This window comes from Trifolium pratense, linkage group LG3 (genome assembly GCF_020283565.1).
Source record: "Trifolium pratense cultivar HEN17-A07 linkage group LG3, ARS_RC_1.1, whole genome shotgun sequence".
Lineage (NCBI taxonomy): Eukaryota > Viridiplantae > Streptophyta > Magnoliopsida > Fabales > Fabaceae > Trifolium > Trifolium pratense.
In genome coordinates, this window is record NC_060061.1 from 53,348,822 (window position 1) to 53,372,026 (window position 23,205).

Consider the following 23,205-nt stretch of genomic DNA (forward strand, 5'->3'; position numbering starts at 1 on the left):
GGTTTCGGGAACATATATTTAAATAGCGACAGTACAGAACAATATAGTAATATGAATAACTATGAGATAAAAATATCATATCATAAAAGACTCATTTCAAATAAGAAAAACAGAATAAAACTATGGCAATTTACATTTGATCGTTCAATATTCGATTTTACATTTTACTGAGATGTAACTTCTAATCCGAAAATCATTCCAGCATGATTTGTAGCTTCGTTGTTTCTGAAATATATGGGTATCATCTTTTGAAACGCCTGCCACGTTAGCAGACTATCAGACGCGGCTTGGTGGGATTTTCCAGCGATTCGGCCAACCTTAAGAGTACTAGCAACACATTCGAGACCTCCATATAGTCCATTGCAATAACGGATCATGTGTTTCATATCATATAAACTCCTTCCAAATAGGAATCTCAACACACGCGAAAAGCCTTCCAAGCTATCCGGAAGATTACTCCGTGTTAGTATCTTCACAAGATATGCAAAATCGTAGGTGCCGTGAAATGTCACCCACGTCACTCTTTCATTGCAGACAAGCCCAGACCTTGTCATCAACTCAGAAAAGTGGAACGAATTTACACCGTGAATGACGTTGCAGTTGAAATCAATACCTTGGCGTCGGAGAAGATCAATGGAATCTTTGTTGTGGGGGTCGCGGTTGACGTCAAAATCACGAAAATTAAACTCCCAAATGAAGCAGTTGCTGGTTCCAAAATCAGGTAGGTTGCCATTTTCATCAGAGAAAGTGAGACCTAGCTGAATAAGTTTGAGAGCATCAACATTGGCCTTGACGTTACTGTAAAGCTCAGAAGGTTGAATGTGACGGCGATCGACTTTAGATGAATAAATGACGCCGGGGAATTCTGTGTCCATCGAAACAAACCGATACCTATCTACAAAACGATGTATGAGAGCAAATTCAGCTTCGACATTATATGCCCAAACTCGACGGATTACGATCGGCTTCGAATCTTTCTTCAATGTTGTCATCTGAAATTTCTTGATGATCAAAGTGTGATCTTAATACAACTCTGAATGAAAAAGAAAATATAAAAGAAAGAGAGAGAGAACGTTGTTTAATGTTTGAATTCGAAAGAAATTGCATACATGACTCTCGCTCTAACTATATAAAACAAGTGAATTAGCTGAACAAATATTTATCCTCGCTCTAGCTATATATATACTAAGATAAGATTTAGTTTAGCATTTATGATAAAAAAAGATTTGATTGTATCCAATAAAAAAAGATTTGGTTAATCTTTAGAGGAAAAAAAAGATTTAATATATTACAACGACTAGCGAATCTTAAAAAGATTTAATATCTTTTTTTTACTTGTTGATAAAGTAATATCTCATTTTTTTTTTGTTTACAAGTATTTTCTCATTTATTAGTACAAAAAAAAGCATTATCTCATTTATTTTTAGTTTTTGATAGATTATCTCATTTATTAATTGTACGGTTTTCTCCAATGAAATTGAGTGAATTACTACTATTAATTCATCTTTGTACAATAGATTTCTTAATTTTTTTTTATGAAAGTGAATTTTTGAAAAAAAATTGAATTTTTAAATGATTTAATAAAAAAAAAACAGAAAAACTGTATTTTAAAAAAATTAAACGGAGCTCTGAAATTGGTCAAAAACCCTAAAATCGGCCGAAAACCCTAAAATCAACTCTAAACCCGACTAGAACCAAAAAATCAGTAGAAAAATCTAAAATCGACCCTAAACCCAAAAAATTGACCATAAAATCAACTATATACCATAAAATCGTACGAAAATCCAAAAAATCTGCCGAAAAACCTAAACTCGACCCTAAACCCAAAATATTGGCCGAAAAATCTGCCAAAAACCCTAAAAACAACCTAACACCCTAAAATCGGCTGAAAACCGAAAAAATCGGCCGGAAAAACCTAAAATCAGTCGAAAATCCTAAAATCGACCAAAAACCCTAAAAAAGAATATACACCATAAAATTGGCCGAAAACCGAAATAATCGGTCGGAAAAACCTAAAATCGGCCGAAAAACCTAAAATCGGCCAAAACCCCTAAAATCGACTATAAACCATAAGATCGGCCGTAAACCCAAAAAATCGGCCGAAAAACTAAAAAACGGACAAAAACCATAAAATCGACTATAAACCAAAAAATCGACAGAAAACCCAAAAATCTACTATAAACCCAAAAATCAGCCGAAAACCCTAAAATTGATTATAGAGTTTCCTGTCGATTTTAGGGTTCAAGTCTAGTTTAAAGTCAATTTTAGGGTTTTTGGCCGATTTTATTTTTTTTGGCCGATTTTTTGGGTTTAGGGTCAATTTTATTAAGATAAATAATATTAAACGAATGAAATCCAATTACATTACCCAAAGATTTTTACAATTGATGGAATTTCACCACTTTATCCAAACAAGGGAATTTGAAAAATCAAGGGAATTCAATTGAATCAATTGAATTGCCTAGTATTTAAATCCCTTAAATTTCTATATTAATATTTGAAAAAAAATTGAATTTTTAAATGATTTAATAAAAAAACGAAAAACGTTTTTTTAGAAAAAGTCAATGTCGGAGCTCTGAAATTGGTCTAAAATCTAAAATCGACTATAAACCCTAAAATTGGCCGAAAACCCTAAAATCGACCCAAAACCCGACTAGAACCCTAAAATCGGTAGAAAAATCTAAAATCGACCTGAAACAGTAAAATCGATCCTAAACCCGACATGAACCTTAAAACAGGTCAAAAAACCTAAAATCGCCCCTAACCCAAAAAATCGGCCGAAAAAACTAAAATCGACTATAAACCCTAAAATCGGCTGAAAACCAAAAAAATCGGCCGAAAAACCTAAAATCGACTCTAAACCAAAAAAATCGGCCGAAACCCTAAAATCGGCAAAAACCCTAAAAAAGACTATACGCCCTAAAATTGGTCGAAAACCGAAATAATCGGCCGGAAAAACCTAAAATCGGCCAAAAACCAAAAAATCTACTATAAACCCGAAAATCAGCCGAAAACCCTAAAATTGATTATAGGGTTTCTTGTCGATTTTAGGGTTCAAGTTTAGTTTAAAGTCAATTTTAGGGTTTTTGGCCGATTTTATGTTTTTTAGCCGATTTTTTTGGTTTAGGGTCAATATTATTAAGATAAATAAAATTAAACGAATGAAATTCAATTACATTACCCAAACAAAGACTTTTACGATTGATGGAATTTCACCACTTTATCCAAACAATGGAATTTGAAAATCAAGGGAATTCAATTGAATCAATTGAATTGCCTAGTATTTAAATCCCTTAAATTTCTAGAATCCCCCATCCAAACACACTCTTATGGATACATTATTCCTATATTTTCACTTTCTAAACGTTTTATAGTGGAACGTTTAAAGATATGGTTGGAGTTTGAAATTCTAGTGCCAGGAAATTAAGCATTGAATGCTGAGTTGATGCCGGGAGCAATTCTTGATGCGAAAGATCTTGCTTATAGGAGATATGCTGTATTTTTTTAGCATCTTTCAATGGCAAAGGGAATTGTGGTGAATACATTTCGTGAATTGGAAGTTGTGGCGGCTAAAGCCGTTGAAGACGGTTTGTGTTTTCTGTATATATATGTAAATCATGAAATGTAAAATATCAGTTTGCTTTTGAAAAATATAAAAGAGAATAAAATTTTACATGTGAGGTCCAAGCGGCATGTGATTCATAATATCTTGATACATTGATGACGAACCATTATGCATGTTAAGGCCGCTGCGTTCAGGATTAGCATCCACATTTGGTTCTCCCTTTGGTAACATGAACCCCATTTCATTTGTGGTCCACTGTTGTTGCGCCATGAATCGATTCATAGGCATTACAGGAAACTTTGCTTGCGAAGAAGAGCCTAATCCCGACATTGCAAGGTTCGACAAGTGTTGATCCATGCCAAAGGAGAAGCCGTGCGGGTGACCCAGGTCAGCCAGCTGCTGTCTTCCAGGTAGGTTGAATGAGCCAAATGAAGGCCTTCCAATGCCATTGTGAATTTGAGATGGTTCATTTCTATGAACATGGTTTTGAAGAAGACCAGAAGCTTGCCCTTGACCTGCGTTAGAAGCGTTCGCATTGACATGACTGCTAGAACGAGCAGCAGGGACATCGTGATTGTGCTTTCCCTCGTATGTAGTGATCACAGATTTAAGGTCATGTGATGCTCGCTCCACATGCTTCCTTACAGTGCACCCTGCATTGCTGCAGTTGTAGTAACTCCTGCATGTAAAACAGAAACAATCAGCCATCAACATAAACTAGTAGCAGTAATCCTTGTTGCAATGCAGGTCTGGACACAGTTTCATGTGTTTTTATTTTTGGTAGGAAAATGTTAAGTGTATATATTAGTGGTTATGTTATTTTCTTCTTCACCAGGATTTGAACCTGGCCCTTTAACTCCTTCAATTTCTTTAACCTTTAGCTTAAACTAGTTGAGCTACGTAGAGTCTCACCAGAGTTTCATGTGTTAATTAAATAAAGGAAAATAAGATAATAAATAGTCAAGGATATCATAGTAAAAGGAACAAATTATTCCATAAAAAGTAATAATTTATTAATTTTCTTGGTATGTGTAAATAACCCCTAAAACAACAACTACAAAACAACAGAGGGAGTATATATTTTTTTAGCATATGTATGTGCATGAACATATTGAACTGTGGACTGTGAACATCTGTGAATGTGAAACATAACATTTGGAATTGATAAGAGGAGAATGACCACCTTGGGTTGGGATTTCCTTTGACAACTTTTTGCCCATATTTGCGCCACCGATAACAATCATCAAGGATATCTACTTCGCTGGTAGTCTGCACAACAACTCTAGGCTCACGAATGGCTCTAGTAGCTCCATTCATTTCGGCATATGATTCCAGTTTCCTGAGAAAATCAATTGTGGATTTTGAATGTGAACCAATAATACGTTTCACACAAAAAAAAAAAAACGAAAGAAAAGAAACTGCGGCAGCAGCAATGACAAGTATGAAGTACCTTCTTTTAGACTCTGATTCATCTCCTTCCACATCGTAAGCTAACGATACACTACCATTAGTAGCTTGATCATCTTCCCCTTCGTTAGAAAACGTAGATGAGCCATCCACTGCATCTCCTGAATCAAAGTGAGCAGTACCATTTTGAGTTTGCAGATTGGTAGACTGGTTACCGTACTCGGGGTTGAGAGATGATGTCGCTTCAAGGTTGTCAGGCTTCCAATTACCAGCTCCAGCTATATTTCCCTTTTGAAAATTAGCCCAGCCGCGATCACCGTCGCCACCACCCTGTGGTTCACCGTGTTCAGGATTGTCCGCTTGCATGTCAGCATGGGGGCTAGTGGACCCTATGCCTGCCCGGCGACTTGGAGGAGGTTTCGTGTGGTTATCTGCCCCCTTATAGATTATCTCCGTTATATGGCCCTCATGAGAACATTCTACTTTCTTTTTAACCAGGCAATTTGAATGAGTACACTTGTAGTAACTTCGAGGGTACTCGCTGCCCTTAACTTGCTTTTGGCCATATTTTCTCCAATTATATCCGTCTTCAGATGGAGTACCAGCAACCAACGAGTCAACGTTGACTCTTTGTTCTCCCTCTTCATCTGCTTGCTCTTCCATTGGTGGAGAATTGTCTTTTTGAGGTGGAGAGTTGGAGAACTCTGCCTTAAGATGGAGGCTACTTTTGTTCTCAGTTTGAACTTTGACCGGATCAACTCTTTGAGATTGAACTGAAGCTTCAATACCATGAAGGGATTGCTGAGAAAATGTAGTTGGACTTATCTGCAAATTGAAGGAAGACTAAATGACCGCAAAAATATATATAAATCTAGTGCATTTTTGGAATCACAGAGATTTTGGTGAAATTACGGCAACACCGTGTTTTTATTGAAATTCCAAAGTGTAGATTTTGTCAAAATTACGGTAGCACATCACGATTCTGCTAAACTCGCCTTCAATCTAAACATGCATCTATATATGATGATATATCACTGCCTAGACATGGCTATCAATTAAATACAACTCATGTACTATGTGTATTAGAACATATGTAAACTTTAATTGTTTACATTATACATAAAAGTGTTGGCGACGGCGGACCATGGCGGAGAGCCAAAAAACCTGCCATACCGGCCGACATCTGGCGCCTCCATATCTGAGTATGGCGTCGTGGCACCGCTATCCTTCACAAATAAAAGATATTTGAGAACACTGATATCCGATATTCACCACCGATATCAATCATGGCGCTACCATGGCCAATATTTGAGAACATTGATTCATAATTGCATTAACTTGATTGTGCACATAAATAACCGATACTACCATGTGTTTTTTCAACAAATAAAAGAAGAAGAAACCATCAATTTAGTCCTTAAACTATCACACCCTCTTTAATTTTGTTTCTGAACTACATAAATATAATAACTGATAGGTAGTTCCTAAAGTATATAAAATCCGCCAATTTAGTCCTTCCTATTAAGATGTTATGGACTACATTGACCAATTTTCATATACTTTAGGGACTAAACTGTAGAGAATGGTCATTTAAGGACTAGATTGATGATTTTTTCAATACGAGAATCCAAACCTACAATTGTAAATAAAACAATAAATCAGAATGTGCTTACATTTCTACCAGCGCCATGATAAAAAGAGGGCCCCGAATCAGTTGCAGGCTTGAAAGCAATGGACGATGCGTAAATCTGCTTAGATTTTTCTTGAACATAGGATGATAAATCTGTGCAGTGGATGTTCGTTTGAAACAAATGGAAACTTTCCTGTTGTTGGAGATGGTTGTGCCTGAGATTAGACAGATTCATAATTCAGTAGAAGGAATAACAATTTGAATCGAATCGTGTTTCAGTTTACTACATCAGATTCACCACTATTGTTGCCTTTAGCAGAAAAGACCGAAAAATATCTAATAGTATAAGCATGAAGTTTCAGAAGTTAAATAAGAAAAAGTCACAGAAAAACTCAAAATCACCTAATAAAATCATTGTTCAAATTGAAGAATTGACCATTGATTATCCAATTGCAACACTAAGATTACATAAAAGAATTAATTACACAGCATGCTAAGGGTTTTAAAAAATAGGTTGGCGGCCACGATCTAGGCTCCAACATCGTGGTTTTGTCTGTCTAGGCGTCCATGATTTAAATCACATCGATTTACATTGCATCAGCAACATTTAATTGTGATTCTCTCGACAATATCTAGGACTATGACGTGACCACAGTTGTACGTCACCACAACTGCAATAAAACCTTAGCCCTACATATTGTTGTCTATTCTATAAAAATGTATGCATCATGAGCAATAATGCTTCATCTAGGATCTAATAAAAAACAACTTTAGAGAATAAACAACAAAATTGATATACAAATAAACAAGCCATAACATTAATGTATCTTCTCAATCATTCGAACATAGAAGAACTCACCAATGTATTCACAAGGAACACAGGAGAATCTAAAAGTGTAGTAGGACTAAGACCAGGCTGTATAGTCCAATAAGGAAACTGAATCTCAGAATTGAGTGAAAGTTCAGTAGATCTAATGCTTTCTGTATTCAGTCTTGGAGCATTAAATCCGGTTCTAGCAATTCTTTCAACAAGACCACCCCGCGAGCTCGATTTGTCATTCCTATTTGTAACACAGAAAACACAGAAGTTTTTTAAGGATTGATTATGCGCCAAAAAACATGTGACCAAAACTGTGATATATAGTAAAAGAAATCCAATGAAAATGGAAAACAAGTTATATTGAAGACAGCATCAGCATAAATAAGGTAGACTATGGAGTGACAAAAGTTCATAGGATAAAAAATTGTCTCCAATTTCAAGTAACTGAATTCTGTCTATAACGCCAACAAAATATATGTGGTACATAACTTTGATAGTATTCAGGTGGTACATAACCTGGTGTACCTGCAAGTGTGCTAACTGTGAGATGAGTGTCAAGAGCATTAACCAATCTCGCCATACCGAAATCCGAAACTCTAGCCTCAAAATTTTCGTCAAGAAGAATATTGCTTGACTTCATATCTCTATGGATAATATGAGGTATGCAACTATGATGAAGAAATGCAAGACCTCTTGCTGATCCTAGTGCTATCTTCTTTCTTGTTTCCCAAGCAAGCTTTGAACTTTTGTTCCTCTTATGTAGAACAGTTTCTAAACTTTTGACTCTTACATAAACCGCGTCTCATCTTCTCACCCTTCCATCATCTTCCCCCGTTTCCCTTCCATCACTGTCACTCACTCCAGCACTCAAAGATTAGCGACAACCGGATGCCTATTCATAAAAAGAAATGCTGTCAATGTTGAATCCAAACTCTGTCAACTCACTCAAACCTCTGTTATCAAAGTCTTCATTATTGATATGTTTTGCACTTCTGCCATGGAAATAGTTTCCACCATGGGAATTCCTGTTTACCATTTATTCACTACTGGAGCTTCTGCTTTGGCTCTGTATTCCTACTTTCCAAAAATTCACCGCGAACAATGGTGTCATTAAAAGAAATGGTGGGAGTTGAGATTCTGATGCCAGGAAATTCAGCATTGAAAGCAGAGTTGATGCCGACACCGGTTCTTGATAGGGAAGATCCTGCTTATTGGGAGATGTATTTCTGTGAGCAACTTTCAATGGTGAAGGGAATCGTGGTGAATACATTTCGTGAATTGGAAGTTGTGGCGGTTAAGGCTGTTGAAGATGGCGTGTGTTTTCTGGATATCAAAAGAAGTCCGCCTCCCGTTTACTGCATTGGGCCATTGATTGCTGACCCTCAACAATCAGGTAAGTTCACTTGACCGCTGCTTTTGTATATTTTTTTTGGTAAACCAAGGTATCTTACACGCGCAAATCTTGGATGTGTAATAAGTAATAACCACTTCATAAAATTTATCAGTGCAAAAATAAATATTATACAGAAGTTGGTTTTGTTTACACTTGTGTTGCTAATTTGGCCATTTAAAAATCAGTTTATTTTCAATGCAGTGAAAGTAGACAGTGGCCTTACTATGGAATCTATAATATACCCTTTAGGTCATGCAATCTTTTTGTTTGTCTGTAATTTAAACTTATAGCACTTCTTGTTCTATTCTTATTATATTCTTTGTGATTATAGCGAAAGTTGCACTTGGAGAATTTGGGTCATCGACAAAAGCACTGGCAAATTTGGTTCAAACATGGAATGAAATCAATCACTTATAACTAATTTCATTGTCATTAGTATTATCACTCAATTATTATACCAGTTCATTCATTTTAGGTCCTTGGTTGTTTCACTTTTGTCCTTGTCTACTTTTTGTTCAAAACTACTGGAATTATGTTGCAGACAATGTGAAAAAAGCATGTTTTACTTTGGAAACCATTGTTTTGAAAATATTGATTTGTTGTCCATGACCTATATTGTGATTTTGCACTAGTTATTCATATAATAAGTGATTTCATTTGGTTTCGGGAACATATATTTAAATAGCGACAGTACAGAACAATATAGTAATATGAATAACTATGAGATAAAAATATCATATCATAAAAGACTCATTTCAAATAAGAAAAACAGAATAAAACTATGGCAATTTACATTTGATCGTTCAATATTCGATTTTACATTTTACTGAGATGTAACTTCTAATCCGAAAATCATTCCAGCATGATTTGTAGCTTCGTTGTTTCCGAAATATATGGGTATCATCTTTTGAAACGCCTGCCACGTTAGCAGACTATCAGACGCGGCTTGGTGGGATTTTCCAGCGATTCGGCCAACCTTAAGAGTACTAGCAACACATTCGAGACCTCCATATAGTCCATTGCAATAACGGATCATGTGTTTCATATCATATAAACTCCTTCCAAATAGGAATCTCAACACACACGAAAAGCCTTCCAAGCTATCCGGAAGATTACTCCGTGTTAGTATCTTCACAAGATATGCAAAATCGTAGGTGCCGTGAAATGTCACCCACGTCACTCTTTCATTGCAGACAAGCCCAGACCTTGCCATCAACTCAGAAAAGTGTAACGAATTTACACCGTGAATGACGTTGCAGTTGAAATCAATACCTTGGCGTCGGAGAAGATCAATGGAATCTTTGTTGTGGGGGTCGCGGTTGACGTCAAAATCACGAAAATTAAACTCCCAAATGAAGCAGTTGCTGGTTCCAAAATCAGGTAGGTTGCCATTTTCATCAGAGAAAGTGAGACCTAGCTGAATAAGTTTGAGAGCATCAACATTGGCCTTGACGTTACTGTAAAGCTCAGAAGGTTGAATGTGACGGCGATCGACTTTAGATGAATAAATGACGCCGGGGAATTCTGTGTCCATCGAAACAAACCGATACCTATCGACAAAACGATGTATGAGAGCAAATTCAGCTTCGACATTATATGCCCAAACTCGACGGATTACGATCGGCTTCGAATCTTTCTTCAATGTTGTCATCTGAAATTTCTTGATGATCAAAGTGTGATCTTAATACAACTCTGAATGAAAAAGAAAATATAAAAGAAAGAGAGAGAGAACGTTGTTTAATGTTTGAATTCGAAAGAAATTGCATACATGACTCTCGCTCTAACTATATAAAACAAGTGAATTAGCTGAACTGAACAAATATTTATCCTCGCTCTAGCTATATATATACTAAGATAAGATTTAGTTTAGCATTTATGATAAAAAAAAGATTTGATATATTACAACTACTAGCGAATCTTAAAAAGATTTAATATCTTTTTTTTACTTGTTGATAAAGTAATATATCATTTTTTTTTGTTTACAAGTATTTTCTCATTTATTAGTACAAAAAAAAGCATTATCTCATTTATTTTTAGTTATTGATAGATTATTTCATTTATTAATTGTACGGTTTTCTCAAATGAAATTGAGTGAATTACTACTATTAATTCATCTTTGTACAATAGATTTCTTAATTTTTTTTTTTATAAAAGTGAATTTTTGAAAAAAAAAATTGAATTTTTAAATGATTTAATAAAAAAAAAAACAGAAAAACTGTATTTTAAAAAAATTCAACGGCGGAACTCTGAAATTGGTCAAAAACCCTAAAATCAACTCTAAACCCGACTAGAACCAAAAAATCAGTAGAAAAATCTAAAATCGACCCTAAACCCAAAAAATTGACCAAATATCTAAAATCGGCCAAAAACCCTAAAAACGACTATAAACAATAAAATTGGCCGAAAACCGAAAATATCAGCCAAAAACCATAAAATCGACTATAACCAAAAAAATCAGCCGAAAACCCAAAAATCTACTATTAACCCAAAAATCGGCCGGAAAAACCGAAAATCAGCCAAAAACCCTAAAATCAACTATATACCATAAAATCGTACGAAAATCCAAAAAATCTGTCGAAAAACCTAAACTCGACCCTAAACCCAAAAAATTGGCCGAAAAATCTGCCAAAAACCCTAAAAACAACCTAACACCCTAAAATCGGCTGAAAACCGAAAAAATCGGCCGGAAAAACCTAAAATCAGCCGAAAATCCTAAAATCGACCAAAAACCCTAAAAAAGAATATACACCTTAAAATCGGCCGAAAACCGAAATAATCGGTCGGAAAAACCTAAAATCGGCCGAAAACCCAAAAAATCGGCCGAAAAACCTAAAATCGGCCAAAACCCCTAAAATCGACTATAAACCATAAGATCGGACGAAAACTCCAACTTATTAGTTATTGGATAAATACCCTCTATTCTTCCGGCGGTATTGTATGTCTCACCTTGTTATTGTTGTTGTAAAATTCATTTGTTGTAAAATTATATCTACAAGAAACATGTCTTTATAGTGACACTAAATTGCCTTAGGTAAAAGTTAATTTACCATAGATATATATCTCTGTTTGATTGGTTAGTATTGGACAGAACAATACATGGGAGTACAAGATAGAATAAACACAGTACAAATATTTAGGTATTGAACCAGTTTTGTGTTGTACGATATTTGGTGGATAAAATGTTATTTTGGTATTTTAAACAACTTGTACGGAGGACAAAAAGTTGTCACATGGTTCGATGGGGGACATGTACATACCTGTACACTTTCATGTCAGTGTACCGGTATGAATATGCATACCGGTACACTTGAAAAAAGTGTACAGGTATGCTTTCGACGGTTCAGTTTAAATTTACATACCGATACACTTTTTCAAAGTGTACCGGTTCACCGTGATTTTTTAATTTTTTTTTCCTTAGTGGTGCACACCAAAGGAACAGACGACAGAATTAGGCATAACAGAGGACGTGCAGAGTCTCGACAACATAGGGGGAGCCGGAACACGATGAGCCTTTGCCGGCAGTGTCTGAGCAGCAGGCTGTGCAGCAGGACTGACCTAGAGGTGTTATATATAGTGTAATTTTATCACCGAAGAAGAGACTACTCTAAGCAGCGCTTCTTGAAGATGAGGTGTTATATTTTTGCAATTTATTTAGTTGACAATTCAGACAACGGCACAAATGTGTGTTAGGCCCAACTGTTTGTTGTGGAGGTGAGGGGGGTGGGGGGCGAATGGGGGTGTTGAGGCTCATGGTTCGGTGTTATTCTAATAATTTAGTCTATAGTATTATCTATATGGATTGTAACACTGAAAATTCTAATTCATTCAATTAATAATATGAGACTATAATTGTTCTGTAGTGACAGACGTAGGCACACTTTGCTTGTTTTTGCGATTGTTTCTTTATTCTTTTGTTACTAATTTTTGTTCTAACATTATTCAATATGATCCAAATGATGAATGCATGCATATAGGAGCTACTACAGATGCAGTTACAAAAGTGAACAAGATTGTGCAGCTATGAAACAAGTACAAAGAATTCAAGAGGATCCTCCATTAATTTTATCACCGAAGAAGAGACTACTCTAAGCAGCGCTTCTTGAAGATTAGGTGCCGTGAAATGTCACCCACGTCACTCTTTCATTGCAGACAAGCCCAGACCTTGCCATCAACTCAGAAAAGTGTAACGAATTTACACCGTGAATGACGTTGCAGTTGAAATCAATACCTTGGCGTCGGAGAAGATCAATGGAATCTTTGTTGTGGGGGTCGCGGTTGACGTCAAAATCACGAAAATTAAACTCCCAAATGAAGCAGTTGCTGGTTCCAAAATCAGGTAGGTTGCCATTTTCATCAGAGAAAGTGAGACCTAGCTGAATAAGTTTGAGAGCATCAACATTGGCCTTGACGTTACTGTAAAGCTCAGAAGGTTGAATGTGACGGCGATCGACTTTAGATGAATAAATGACGCCGGGGAATTCTGTGTCCATCGAAACAAACCGATACCTATCGACAAAACGATGTATGAGAGCAAATTCAGCTTCGACATTATATGCCCAAACTCGACGGATTACGATCGGCTTCGAATCTTTCTTCAATGTTGTCATCTGAAATTTCTTGATGATCAAAGTGTGATCTTAATACAACTCTGAATGAAAAAGAAAATATAAAAGAAAGAGAGAGAGAACGTTGTTTAATGTTTGAATTCGAAAGAAATTGCATACATGACTCTCGCTCTAACTATATAAAACAAGTGAATTAGCTGAACTGAACAAATATTTATCCTCGCTCTAGCTATATATATACTAAGATAAGATTTAGTTTAGCATTTATGATAAAAAAAAGATTTGATATATTACAACTACTAGCGAATCTTAAAAAGATTTAATATCTTTTTTTTACTTGTTGATAAAGTAATATATCATTTTTTTTTGTTTACAAGTATTTTCTCATTTATTAGTACAAAAAAAAGCATTATCTCATTTATTTTTAGTTATTGATAGATTATTTCATTTATTAATTGTACGGTTTTCTCAAATGAAATTGAGTGAATTACTACTATTAATTCATCTTTGTACAATAGATTTCTTAATTTTTTTTTTATAAAAGTGAATTTTTGAAAAAAAAAATTGAATTTTTAAATGATTTAATAAAAAAAAAAACAGAAAAACTGTATTTTAAAAAAATTCAACGGCGGAACTCTGAAATTGGTCAAAAACCCTAAAATCAACTCTAAACCCGACTAGAACCAAAAAATCAGTAGAAAAATCTAAAATCGACCCTAAACCCAAAAAATTGACCAAATATCTAAAATCGGCCAAAAACCCTAAAAACGACTATAAACAATAAAATTGGCCGAAAACCGAAAATATCAGCCAAAAACCATAAAATCGACTATAACCAAAAAAATCAGCCGAAAACCCAAAAATCTACTATTAACCCAAAAATCGGCCGGAAAAACCGAAAATCAGCCAAAAACCCTAAAATCAACTATATACCATAAAATCGTACGAAAATCCAAAAAATCTGTCGAAAAACCTAAACTCGACCCTAAACCCAAAAAATTGGCCGAAAAATCTGCCAAAAACCCTAAAAACAACCTAACACCCTAAAATCGGCTGAAAACCGAAAAAATCGGCCGGAAAAACCTAAAATCAGCCGAAAATCCTAAAATCGACCAAAAACCCTAAAAAAGAATATACACCTTAAAATCGGCCGAAAACCGAAATAATCGGTCGGAAAAACCTAAAATCGGCCGAAAACCCAAAAAATCGGCCGAAAAACCTAAAATCGGCCAAAACCCCTAAAATCGACTATAAACCATAAGATCGGACGAAAACCCAAAAAATCGGCCGAAAAACTAAAAAGCGGACAAAAACCATAAAATCGACTGTAAACCAAAAAATCGGCCGAAAACCCAAAAATCTACTATAAACTCGAAAATCGGCCGAAAACCCTAAAATTGATTATAGGGTTTCCTGTCGATTTTAGGGTTCAAGTCTAGCTTACAATCAATTTTAGGGTTTTTGGCCGATTTTATGTTTTTCGGCCGATTTTTTGGGTTTAGGGTCCATTTTATTAAGATAAATAAAATTAAACGAATGAAATTCAATTATATTACCAAAACAAAGAATTTTACAATTGATGGAATTTCACCACTTTTATCTAAACAATGGAATTTAAAATTCAAGGGAATTCAATTGAATCAATTGAATTGTCTAGTATTTAATATCCCTTAAATTTCTAGAATGCCCCATCCAAAGACACTCTTATGGATACATTATTCCTATGTTTTCACTATCTAAAGGTTTTATAGTGAAACGTTTAAAGATATGGTTGGAGTTTGAAATTCTGGTGCCACGAAATTAATCATTGAAGGCTGAGTTGATGCCGAGAGCAATTCTTGATACGCAAGATCTTGCTTATAGGAGATATGCTGTATTTTTTTTAGCATCTTTCAATGGCAAAGGGAATTGTGGGGAATACATTTCGTGAATTGGAAGTTGTGGCGGCTAAAGCCGTTGAAGACGGTTTGTGTTTTCTGTATATATATGTAAATCATGAAATGTAAAATATCAGTTTGCTTTTGAAAAATATAAAAGAGAATAAAATTTTACATGTGAGGTCCAAGCGGCATGTGATTCATAATATCTTGATACATTGATGACGAACCATTATGCATGTTAAGGCCGCTGCGTTCAGGATTAGCATCCACATTTGGTTCTCCCTTTGGTAACATGAACCCCATTTCATTTGTGGGGTTTTGTTGTTGCGCCATGAATCGATTCATAGGCATTACAGGAAACTTCGCTTGCGAAGAAGAGCCTAGCCCCGACATTGCAAGGTTCGACAAGTGTTGATCCATGCCAAAGGAGAAGCCGTGCGGGTGACCCAGGTCAGCCAGCTGCTGTCTTCCAGGTAGGTTGAATGAGCCAAATGAAGGCCTTCCAATGCCATTGTGAATTTGAGATGGTTCATTTCTATGAACATGGTTTTGAAGAAGACCAGAAGCTTGCCCTTGACCTGCGTTAGAAGCGTTCGCATTGACATGACTGCTAGAACGAGCAGCAGGGACATCGTGATTGTGCTTTCCCTCGTATGTAGTGATCACAGATTTAAGGTCATGTGATGCTCGCTCCATATGCTTCCTTACAGTGCACCCTGCTTTGGTGCAGTTGTAGTAACTCCTGCATGTAAAACAGAAACAATCAGCCATCAACATAAACTAGTAGCAGTAATCCTTGTTGCAATGCAGGTCTGGACACAGTTTCATGTGTTTTTATTTTTGGTAGGAAAATGTTAAGTGTGTATATTAGTGGTTATGTTATTTTCTTCTTCACCAGGATTTGAACCTGGCCCTTTAACTCCTTCAATTTCTTTAACCTTTAGCTTAAACTAGTTGAGCTACGTAGTGTCTCACCAGAGTTTCATGTGTTAATTAAATAAAGGAAAATAAGATAATAAATAGTCAAGGATATCATAGTAAAAGTAACAAATTAGTATTCCATAAAAAGTAACAATTTATTAATTTTCTTGGTATGTGTAAATAACACCTAAAACAACAACTATAAAACAACAGAGGGAGTATATATTTTTTTAGCTTATATATGTGCATGAACATATTGAACTGTCGACTGTGAACATCTGTGAATGTGAAACATAACATTTGGAATTGATAAGAGGAGAATGACCACCTTGGGTTGGGATTTCCTTTGACAACTTTTTGCCCATATTTGCGCCACCGATAACCATCATCAAGGATATCTACTTCGCTGGTAGTCTGCACAACAACTCTAGGCTCACGAATGGCTCTAGTAGCTCCACTCATTTCGGCATATGATTCCAGTTTCCTGAGAAAATCATTTGTGGATTTTGAATGTGAACCAATAATACGTTTCACACAAAAAAAAAAAAAAAGAAACTGCGGCAGCAGCAATGACAAGTATGAAGTACCTTCTTGTAGACTCTGATTCATCTCCTTCCACATCGTAAGCTAACGATACACTACCATTAGTAGCTTTATCATCTTCCCATTCGTTAGAAAACGTAGATGAGCCATCCACTGCATCTGATAGAGATATGAGCCATCCGGTATAAGCATGAAGTTTCAGAAGTTAAATAAGAAAAAGTCACAGAAAAACTCAAAATCACCTAATAAAACCATTGTTCAAATTGAAGAATTGACTATAGATTATCCAATTGCAACACTAAGATTACATAAAAGAATTAATTACACAGCATGCTTAGGGTTTTAAAAAATAGGTTGGCGGCCACGATCTAGGCTCCAACATCGTGGTTTTGTCTGTCTAGGCGTCCATGATTTAAATCACATCGATTTACATTGCATCAGCAACATTTAATTGTGATTCTCTCGACAATATCTAGGATTATGACGTGACCACAGTTGTACGTCACCACAACTGCAATAAAACCTTAGCCCTACATATTGTTGTCTATTCTATGAAATGTATGCATCATGAGCAATAATGCTTCATCTAGGATCTAATAAAAAACAACTTTAGAGAATAAACAACAAAATTGATATACAAATAAACAAGCCATAACATTAATGTATCTTCTCAATCATTAGAACATAGAAGAACTCACCAATGTATTCACAAGGAACACAGGAGAATCTAAAAGTGTAGTAGGACTAAGACCAGGCTGTATAGTCCAATAAGGAAACTGAATCTCAGAATTGAGTGAAAGTTCAGTAGATCTAATGCTTTCTGTATTCAGTCTTGGAGCATTAAATCCGGTTCTAGCAATTCTTTCAACAAGACCACCCCGCGAGCTCGATTTTGTCATTCCTATTTGTAACACAGAAAACACAGAAGTTTTTTAAGGATTGATTATGCGCCAAAACACATGTGACCAAAACTGTGATATATAGTAAAAGAAATCCAATGAAAATGGAAAACAAGTTATATTGAAGACAGCATCAGCATAAATAAGGTAGACTATGGAGTGACAAAAGTTCATAGGATAAAAAATTGTCTCCAATTTCAAGTAACTGAATTCTGTCTATAACGCCAACAAAATATATGTGGTACATAACTTTGATAGTATTCAGGTGGTACATAACCTGGTGTACCTGCAAGTGTGCTAACTGTGAGATGAGTGTCAAGAGCATTAACCAATCTCGCCATACCGAAATCCGAAACTCTAGCCTCAAAATTTTCGCCAAGAAGAATATTGCTTGACTTCATATCTCTATGGATAATATGAGGTATGCAACTATGATGAAGAAATGCAAGACCTCTTGCTGATCCTAGTGCTATCTTCTTTCTTGTTTCCCAAGCAAGCTTTGAACTTTTGTTCCTCTTCTGTAGAACAGTTTCTAAACTTTTGACTCTTACATAAACCGCGTCTCATCTTCTCACCCGTCCATCATCTTCCACCGTTTCCCTTCCATCATTGTCACTCACTCAAGCACTCAAAGCTTAGCGACAACCGGATGCCTATTCATAAAAAGAAATGCTGTCAATGTTGAATCCAAACTCTGTCAACTCACTCAAACCTCTGTTATCAAAGTCTTCATTATTGATATGTTTTGCACTTCTGCCATGGAAATAGCTTCCACCATGGGAATTCCTGTTTACTATTTATTCACTACTGGAGCTTCTGCTTTGGCTCTGTATTCCTACTTTCCAAAAATTCACCGCGAAACAATGGTGTCATTAAAAGAAATGGTGGGAGTTGAGATTCTGATGCCAGGAAATTCAGCATTGAAAGCAGAGTTGATGCCGACACCGGTTCTTGATAGGGAAGATCCTGCTTATTGGGAGATGTATTTCTGTGAGCAACTTTCAATGGTGAAGGGAATCGTGGTGAATACATTTCGTGAATTGGAAGTTGTGGCGGTTAAGGCTGTTGAAGATGGCGTGTGTTTTCTGGATATCAAAAGAAGTCCGCCTCCCGTTTACTGCATTGGGCCATTGATTGCTGACCCTCAACAATCAGGTAAGTTCACTTGACCGCTGCTTTTGTATATTTTTTTTGGTAAACCAAGGTATCTTACACGCGCAAATCTTGGATGTGTAATAAGTAATAACCACTTCATAAAATTTATCAGTGCAAAAATAAATATTATACAGAAGTTGGTTTTGTTTACACTTGTGTTGCTAATTTGGCCATTTAAAAATCAGTTTATTTTCAATGCAGTGAAAGTAGACAGTGGCCTTACTATGGAATCTATAATATACATTTTAGGTCATGCAATCTTTTTGTTTGTCTGTAATTTAAACTTATAGCACTTCTTGTTCTATTCTTATTATATTCTTTGTGATTATAGCGAAAGTTGCACTTGGAGAATTTGGGTCATCGACAAAAGCACTGGCAAATTTGGTTCAAACATGGAATGAAATCAATCACTTATAACTAATTTCATTGTCATTAGTATTATCACTCAATTATTATACCAGTTCATTCATTTTAGGTCCTTGGTTGTTTCACTTTTGTCCTTGTCTACTTTTTGTTCAAAACTACTGGAATTATGTTGCAGACAATGTGAAAAAAGCATGTTTTACTTTGGAAACCATTGTTTTGAAAATATTGATTTGTTGTCCATGACCTATATTGTGATTTTGCACTAGTTATTCATATAATAAGTGATTTCATTTGGTTTCGGGAACATATATTTAAATAGCGACAGTACAGAACAATATAGTAATATGAATAACTATGAGATAAAAATATCATATCATAAAAGACTCATTTCAAATAAGAAAAACAGAATAAAACTATGGCAATTTACATTTGATCGTTCAATATTCGATTTTACATTTTACTGAGATGTAACTTCTAATCCGAAAATCATTCCAGCATGATTTGTAGCTTCGTTGTTTCCGAAATATATGGGTATCATCTTTTGAAACGCCTGCCACGTTAGCAGACTATCAGACGCGGCTTGGTGGGATTTTCCAGCGATTCGGCCAACCTTAAGAGTACTAGCAACACATTCGAGACCTCCATATAGTCCATTGCAATAACGGATCATGTGTTTCATATCATATAAACTCCTTCCAAATAGGAATCTCAACACACACGAAAAGCCTTCCAAGCTATCCGGAAGATTACTCCGTGTTAGTATCTTCACAAGATATGCAAAATCGTAGGTGCCGTGAAATGTCACCCACGTCACTCTTTCATTGCAGACAAGCCCAGACCTTGCCATCAACTCAGAAAAGTGGAACGAATTTACACCGTGAATGACGTTGCAGTTGAAATCAATACCTTGGCGTCGGAGAAGATCAATGGAATCTTTGTTGTGGGGGTCGCGGTTGACGTCAAAATCACGAAAATTAAACTCCCAAATGAAGCAGTTGCTGGTTCCAAAATCAGGTAGGTTGCCATTTTCATCAGAGAAAGTGAGACCTAGCTGAATAAGTTTGAGAGCATCAACATTGGCCTTGACGTTACTGTAAAGCTCAGAAGGTTGAATGTGACGGCGATCGACTTTAGATGAATAAATGACGCCGGGGAATTCTGTGTCCATCGAAACAAACCGATACCTATCGACAAAACGATGTATGAGAGCAAATTCAGCTTCGACATTATATGCCCAAACTCGACGGATTACGATCGGCTTCGAATCTTTCTTCAATGTTGTCATCTGAAATTTCTTGATGATCAAAGTGTGATCTTAATACAACTCTGAATGAAAAAGAAAATATAAAAGAAAGAGAGAGAGAACGTTGTTTAATGTTTGAATTCGAAAGAAATTGCATACATGACTCTCGCTCTAACTATATAAAACAAGTGAATTAGCTGAACTGAACAAATATTTATCCTCGCTCTAGCTATATATATACTAAGATAAGATTTAGTTTAGCATTTATGATAAAAAAAAGATTTGATATATTACAACTACTAGCGAATCTTAAAAAGATTTAATATCTTTTTTTTACTTGTTGATAAAGTAATATATCATTTTTTTTTGTTTACAAGTATTTTCTCATTTATTAGTACAAAAAAAAAGCATTATCTCATTTATTTTTAGTTATTGATAGATTATTTCATTTATTAATTGTACGGTTTTCTCAAATGAAATTGAGTGAATTACTACTATTAATTCATCTTTGTACAATAGATTTCTTAATTTTTTTTTAGGAAAGTGAATTTTTGAAAAAAAAATTGAATTTTTAAATGATTTAATAAAAAAAAAAACAGAAAAACTGTATTTTAAAAAAATTCAACGGCGGAACTCTGAAATTGGTCAAAAATCCTAAAATCGGCCAAAAATCCTAAAATCAACTCTAAACCCGACTAGAACCCAAAAATCAGTAGAAAAATCTAAAATCGACCCTAAACCCAAAAAATTGACCAAATATCTTAAATCGGCCAAAAACCCTAAAAACGACTATAAACAATAAAATTGGCCGAAAACCGAAAAAATCAGCCAAAAACCATAAAATCGACTATAACCAAAAAAATCAGCCGAAAACCCAAAAATCTACTATTAACCCAAAAATCGGCCGGAAAAACCTAAAATCAGCCAAAAACCCTAAAATCAACTATATACCATAAAATCGTACGAAAATCCAAAAAATCTGCCGAAAAACCTAAACTCGACCCTAAACCCAAAAAATTGGCCGAAAAATCAGCCAAAAACCCTAAAAACAACCTAACACCCTAAAATCGGCTGAAAACCGAAAAAATCGGCCGGAAAAACCTAAAATCAGCCGAAAATCCTAAAATCGACCAAAAACCCTAAAAAAGAATATACACCATAAAATCGGCCGAAAACCGAAATAATCGGTCGGAAAAACCTAAAATCGGCCGAAAACCCAAAAAATCGGCCGAAAAACCTGAAATCGGCCAAAACCCCTAAAATCGACTATAAACCATAATATCGGCCGAAAACCCAAAAAATCGGCCGAAAAACTAAAAAGCGGACAAAAACCATAAAATCGACTATAAACCAAAAAATCGAGAGAAAACCCAAAAATCTACTAAAAACCCGAAAATCAGCCGAAAACCCTAAAATTGATTATAGAGTTTCCTGTCGATTTTAGGGTTCCAGTCTAGTTTAAAGTCAATTTTAGGGTTTTTGGCCGATTTTATTTTTTTTGGCCGATTTTTTGGGTTTAGGGTCAATTTTATTAAGATAAATAAAATTAAACGAATGAAATTCAATTACATTACCCAAAAAAAGATTTTTACAATTGATGGAATTTCACCACTTTATCCAAACAATGGAATTTGAAAATCAAGGGAATTCAATTGAATTGCCTAGTATTTAAATCCCTTAAATTTCTAGAATCCCCCATCCAAACACACTCTTATGGATACATTATTCCTATATTTTCACTTTCTAAACGTTTTATAGTGAAACGTTTAAAGATATGGTTGGAGTTTGAAATTCTAGTGCCAGGAAATTAAGCATTGAATGCTGAGTTGATGCCGGGAGCAATTCTTGATGCGAAAGATCTTGCTTATAGGAGATATGCTGTATTTTTTTAGCATCTTTCAATGGCAAAGGGAATTGTGGTGAATACATTTCGTGAATTGGAAGTTGTGGCGGTTAAAGCCGTTGAAGACGGTTTGTGTTTTCTGTATATATATGTAAATCATGAAATGTAAAATATCAGTTTGCTTTTGAAAAATATAAAAGAGAATAAAATTTTACATGTGAGGTCCAAGCGGCATGTGATTCATAATATCTTGATACATTGATGACGAACCATTATGCATGTTAAGGCCGCTGCGTTCAGGATTAGCATCCACATTTGGTTCTCCCTTTGGTAACATGAACCCCATTTCATTTGTGGTCCACTGTTGTTGCGCCATGAATCGATTCATAGGCATTACAGGAAACTTTGCTTGCGAAGAAGAGCCTAATCCCGACATTGCAAGGTTCGACAAGTGTTGATCCATGCCAAAGGAGAAGCCGTGCGGGTGACCCAGGTCAGCCAGCTGCTGTCTTCCAGGTAGGTTGAATGAGCCAAATGAAGGCCTTCCAATGCCATTGTGAATTTGAGATGGTTCATTTCTATGAACATGGTTTTGAAGAAGACCAGAAGCTTGCCCTTGACCTGCGTTAGAAGCGTTCGCATTGACATGACTGCTAGAACGAGCAGCAGGGACATCGTGATTGTGCTTTCCCTCGTATGTAGTGATCACAGATTTAAGGTCATGTGATGCTCGCTCCACATGCTTCCTTACAGTGCACCCTGCATTGGTTCAGTTGTAGTAACTCCTGCATGTAAAACAGAAACAATCAGCCATCAACATAAACGTTTGATAGTATTTTCTCATTTATTAGTACAAAAAAAAGGATTATCTCATTTATTTTTAGTTTTTGATAGATTATCTCATTTATTAATTGTACGGTTTTCTCAAATGAAATTGAGTGAATTACTACTATTAATTCATCTTTGTACAATAGA

General features: G+C 35.5%; 7 protein-coding genes and 1 pseudogene across 7 annotated transcripts; 2 read left to right on the top strand and 6 right to left on the bottom strand.

Annotated features, from left to right (window-relative positions):
* Positions 1 to 128: 128 nt before the first annotated feature.
* LOC123918672 (probable CCR4-associated factor 1 homolog 9) lies at positions 129 to 1,133 on the bottom strand. Its single transcript, XM_045970790.1, has one exon. The coding sequence runs from the start codon at positions 990 to 992 to the stop codon at positions 165 to 167; it is 828 nt and encodes a 275-aa protein (XP_045826746.1). The 5' UTR covers positions 993 to 1,133; the 3' UTR covers positions 129 to 164.
* Positions 1,134 to 3,606: 2,473 nt separating this feature from the next.
* Positions 3,607 to 8,062, bottom strand: LOC123915403 (annotated as a pseudogene).
* Positions 8,063 to 8,428: 366 nt separating this feature from the next.
* LOC123918674 (UDP-glycosyltransferase 88F5-like) lies at positions 8,429 to 9,413 on the top strand. The gene is made up of 2 exons (XM_045970792.1): positions 8,429 to 8,815; positions 9,147 to 9,413. Exons 1-2 carry the CDS (start codon positions 8,524 to 8,526, stop codon positions 9,230 to 9,232), a joined length of 378 nt encoding a protein of 125 aa, XP_045826748.1. The 5' UTR covers positions 8,429 to 8,523; the 3' UTR covers positions 9,233 to 9,413.
* Positions 9,414 to 9,571: 158 nt separating this feature from the next.
* LOC123918673 (probable CCR4-associated factor 1 homolog 9) lies at positions 9,572 to 10,607 on the bottom strand. The gene has a single exon (XM_045970791.1). It carries the CDS (start codon positions 10,464 to 10,466, stop codon positions 9,639 to 9,641), a length of 828 nt encoding a protein of 275 aa, XP_045826747.1. The 5' UTR covers positions 10,467 to 10,607; the 3' UTR covers positions 9,572 to 9,638.
* Positions 10,608 to 12,921: 2,314 nt separating this feature from the next.
* On the bottom strand, positions 12,922 to 13,563 carry LOC123915404 (probable CCR4-associated factor 1 homolog 9). The gene has a single exon (XM_045966520.1). The coding sequence runs from the start codon at positions 13,420 to 13,422 to the stop codon at positions 12,922 to 12,924; it is 501 nt and encodes a 166-aa protein (XP_045822476.1). The 5' UTR covers positions 13,423 to 13,563.
* Positions 13,564 to 15,428: 1,865 nt separating this feature from the next.
* On the bottom strand, positions 15,429 to 16,670 carry LOC123915405 (probable WRKY transcription factor 2). The gene is made up of 2 exons (XM_045966522.1): positions 16,510 to 16,670; positions 15,429 to 16,002 (listed from the first exon to the last, which is right to left on the bottom strand). The coding sequence occupies exons 1-2, from the start codon at positions 16,641 to 16,643 to the stop codon at positions 15,429 to 15,431; spliced, it is 708 nt and encodes a 235-aa protein (XP_045822478.1). The 5' UTR covers positions 16,644 to 16,670.
* A 1,492-nt stretch (positions 16,671 to 18,162) lies between these two features.
* On the top strand, positions 18,163 to 19,376 carry LOC123915406 (UDP-glycosyltransferase 88F5-like; the record flags this gene model as incomplete). The annotated part of the gene is made up of 2 exons (XM_045966523.1): positions 18,163 to 18,778; positions 19,110 to 19,376. Coding segments are annotated over 2 exons (702 nt in total), but the record flags the coding sequence as incomplete, so codon positions are not given.
* Positions 19,377 to 19,534: 158 nt separating this feature from the next.
* LOC123918671 (probable CCR4-associated factor 1 homolog 9) lies at positions 19,535 to 20,570 on the bottom strand. Its single transcript, XM_045970789.1, has one exon. The coding sequence runs from the start codon at positions 20,427 to 20,429 to the stop codon at positions 19,602 to 19,604; it is 828 nt and encodes a 275-aa protein (XP_045826745.1). The 5' UTR covers positions 20,430 to 20,570; the 3' UTR covers positions 19,535 to 19,601.
* Between the last annotated feature and the right edge of the window lie 2,635 nt (positions 20,571 to 23,205).

Excerpts from the sequence above, each read along its gene's own strand:
- LOC123918672 (XM_045970790.1), bottom strand. The coding sequence starts at position 992 with ATGACAACATTGAAGAAAGATTCGAAGCCGATCGTAATCCGTCGAGTT.
- LOC123918674 (XM_045970792.1), top strand. The coding sequence starts at position 8,524 with ATGGTGTCATTAAAAGAAATGGTGGGAGTTGAGATTCTGATGCCAGGA. Across the intron at positions 8,816-9,146 it reads TGCTGACCCTCAACAATCAG|CGAAAGTTGCACTTGGAGAA; the intron begins GTAAGTTCACTT and ends TTGTGATTATAG.
- LOC123918673 (XM_045970791.1), bottom strand. The coding sequence starts at position 10,466 with ATGACAACATTGAAGAAAGATTCGAAGCCGATCGTAATCCGTCGAGTT.
- LOC123915404 (XM_045966520.1), bottom strand. The coding sequence starts at position 13,422 with ATGACAACATTGAAGAAAGATTCGAAGCCGATCGTAATCCGTCGAGTT.
- LOC123915405 (XM_045966522.1), bottom strand. The coding sequence starts at position 16,643 with ATGAGTGGAGCTACTAGAGCCATTCGTGAGCCTAGAGTTGTTGTGCAG. Across the intron at positions 16,003-16,509 it reads AAAGGAAATCCCAACCCAAG|GAGTTACTACAACTGCACCA; the intron begins GTGGTCATTCTC and ends TTTTACATGCAG.
- LOC123918671 (XM_045970789.1), bottom strand. The coding sequence starts at position 20,429 with ATGACAACATTGAAGAAAGATTCGAAGCCGATCGTAATCCGTCGAGTT.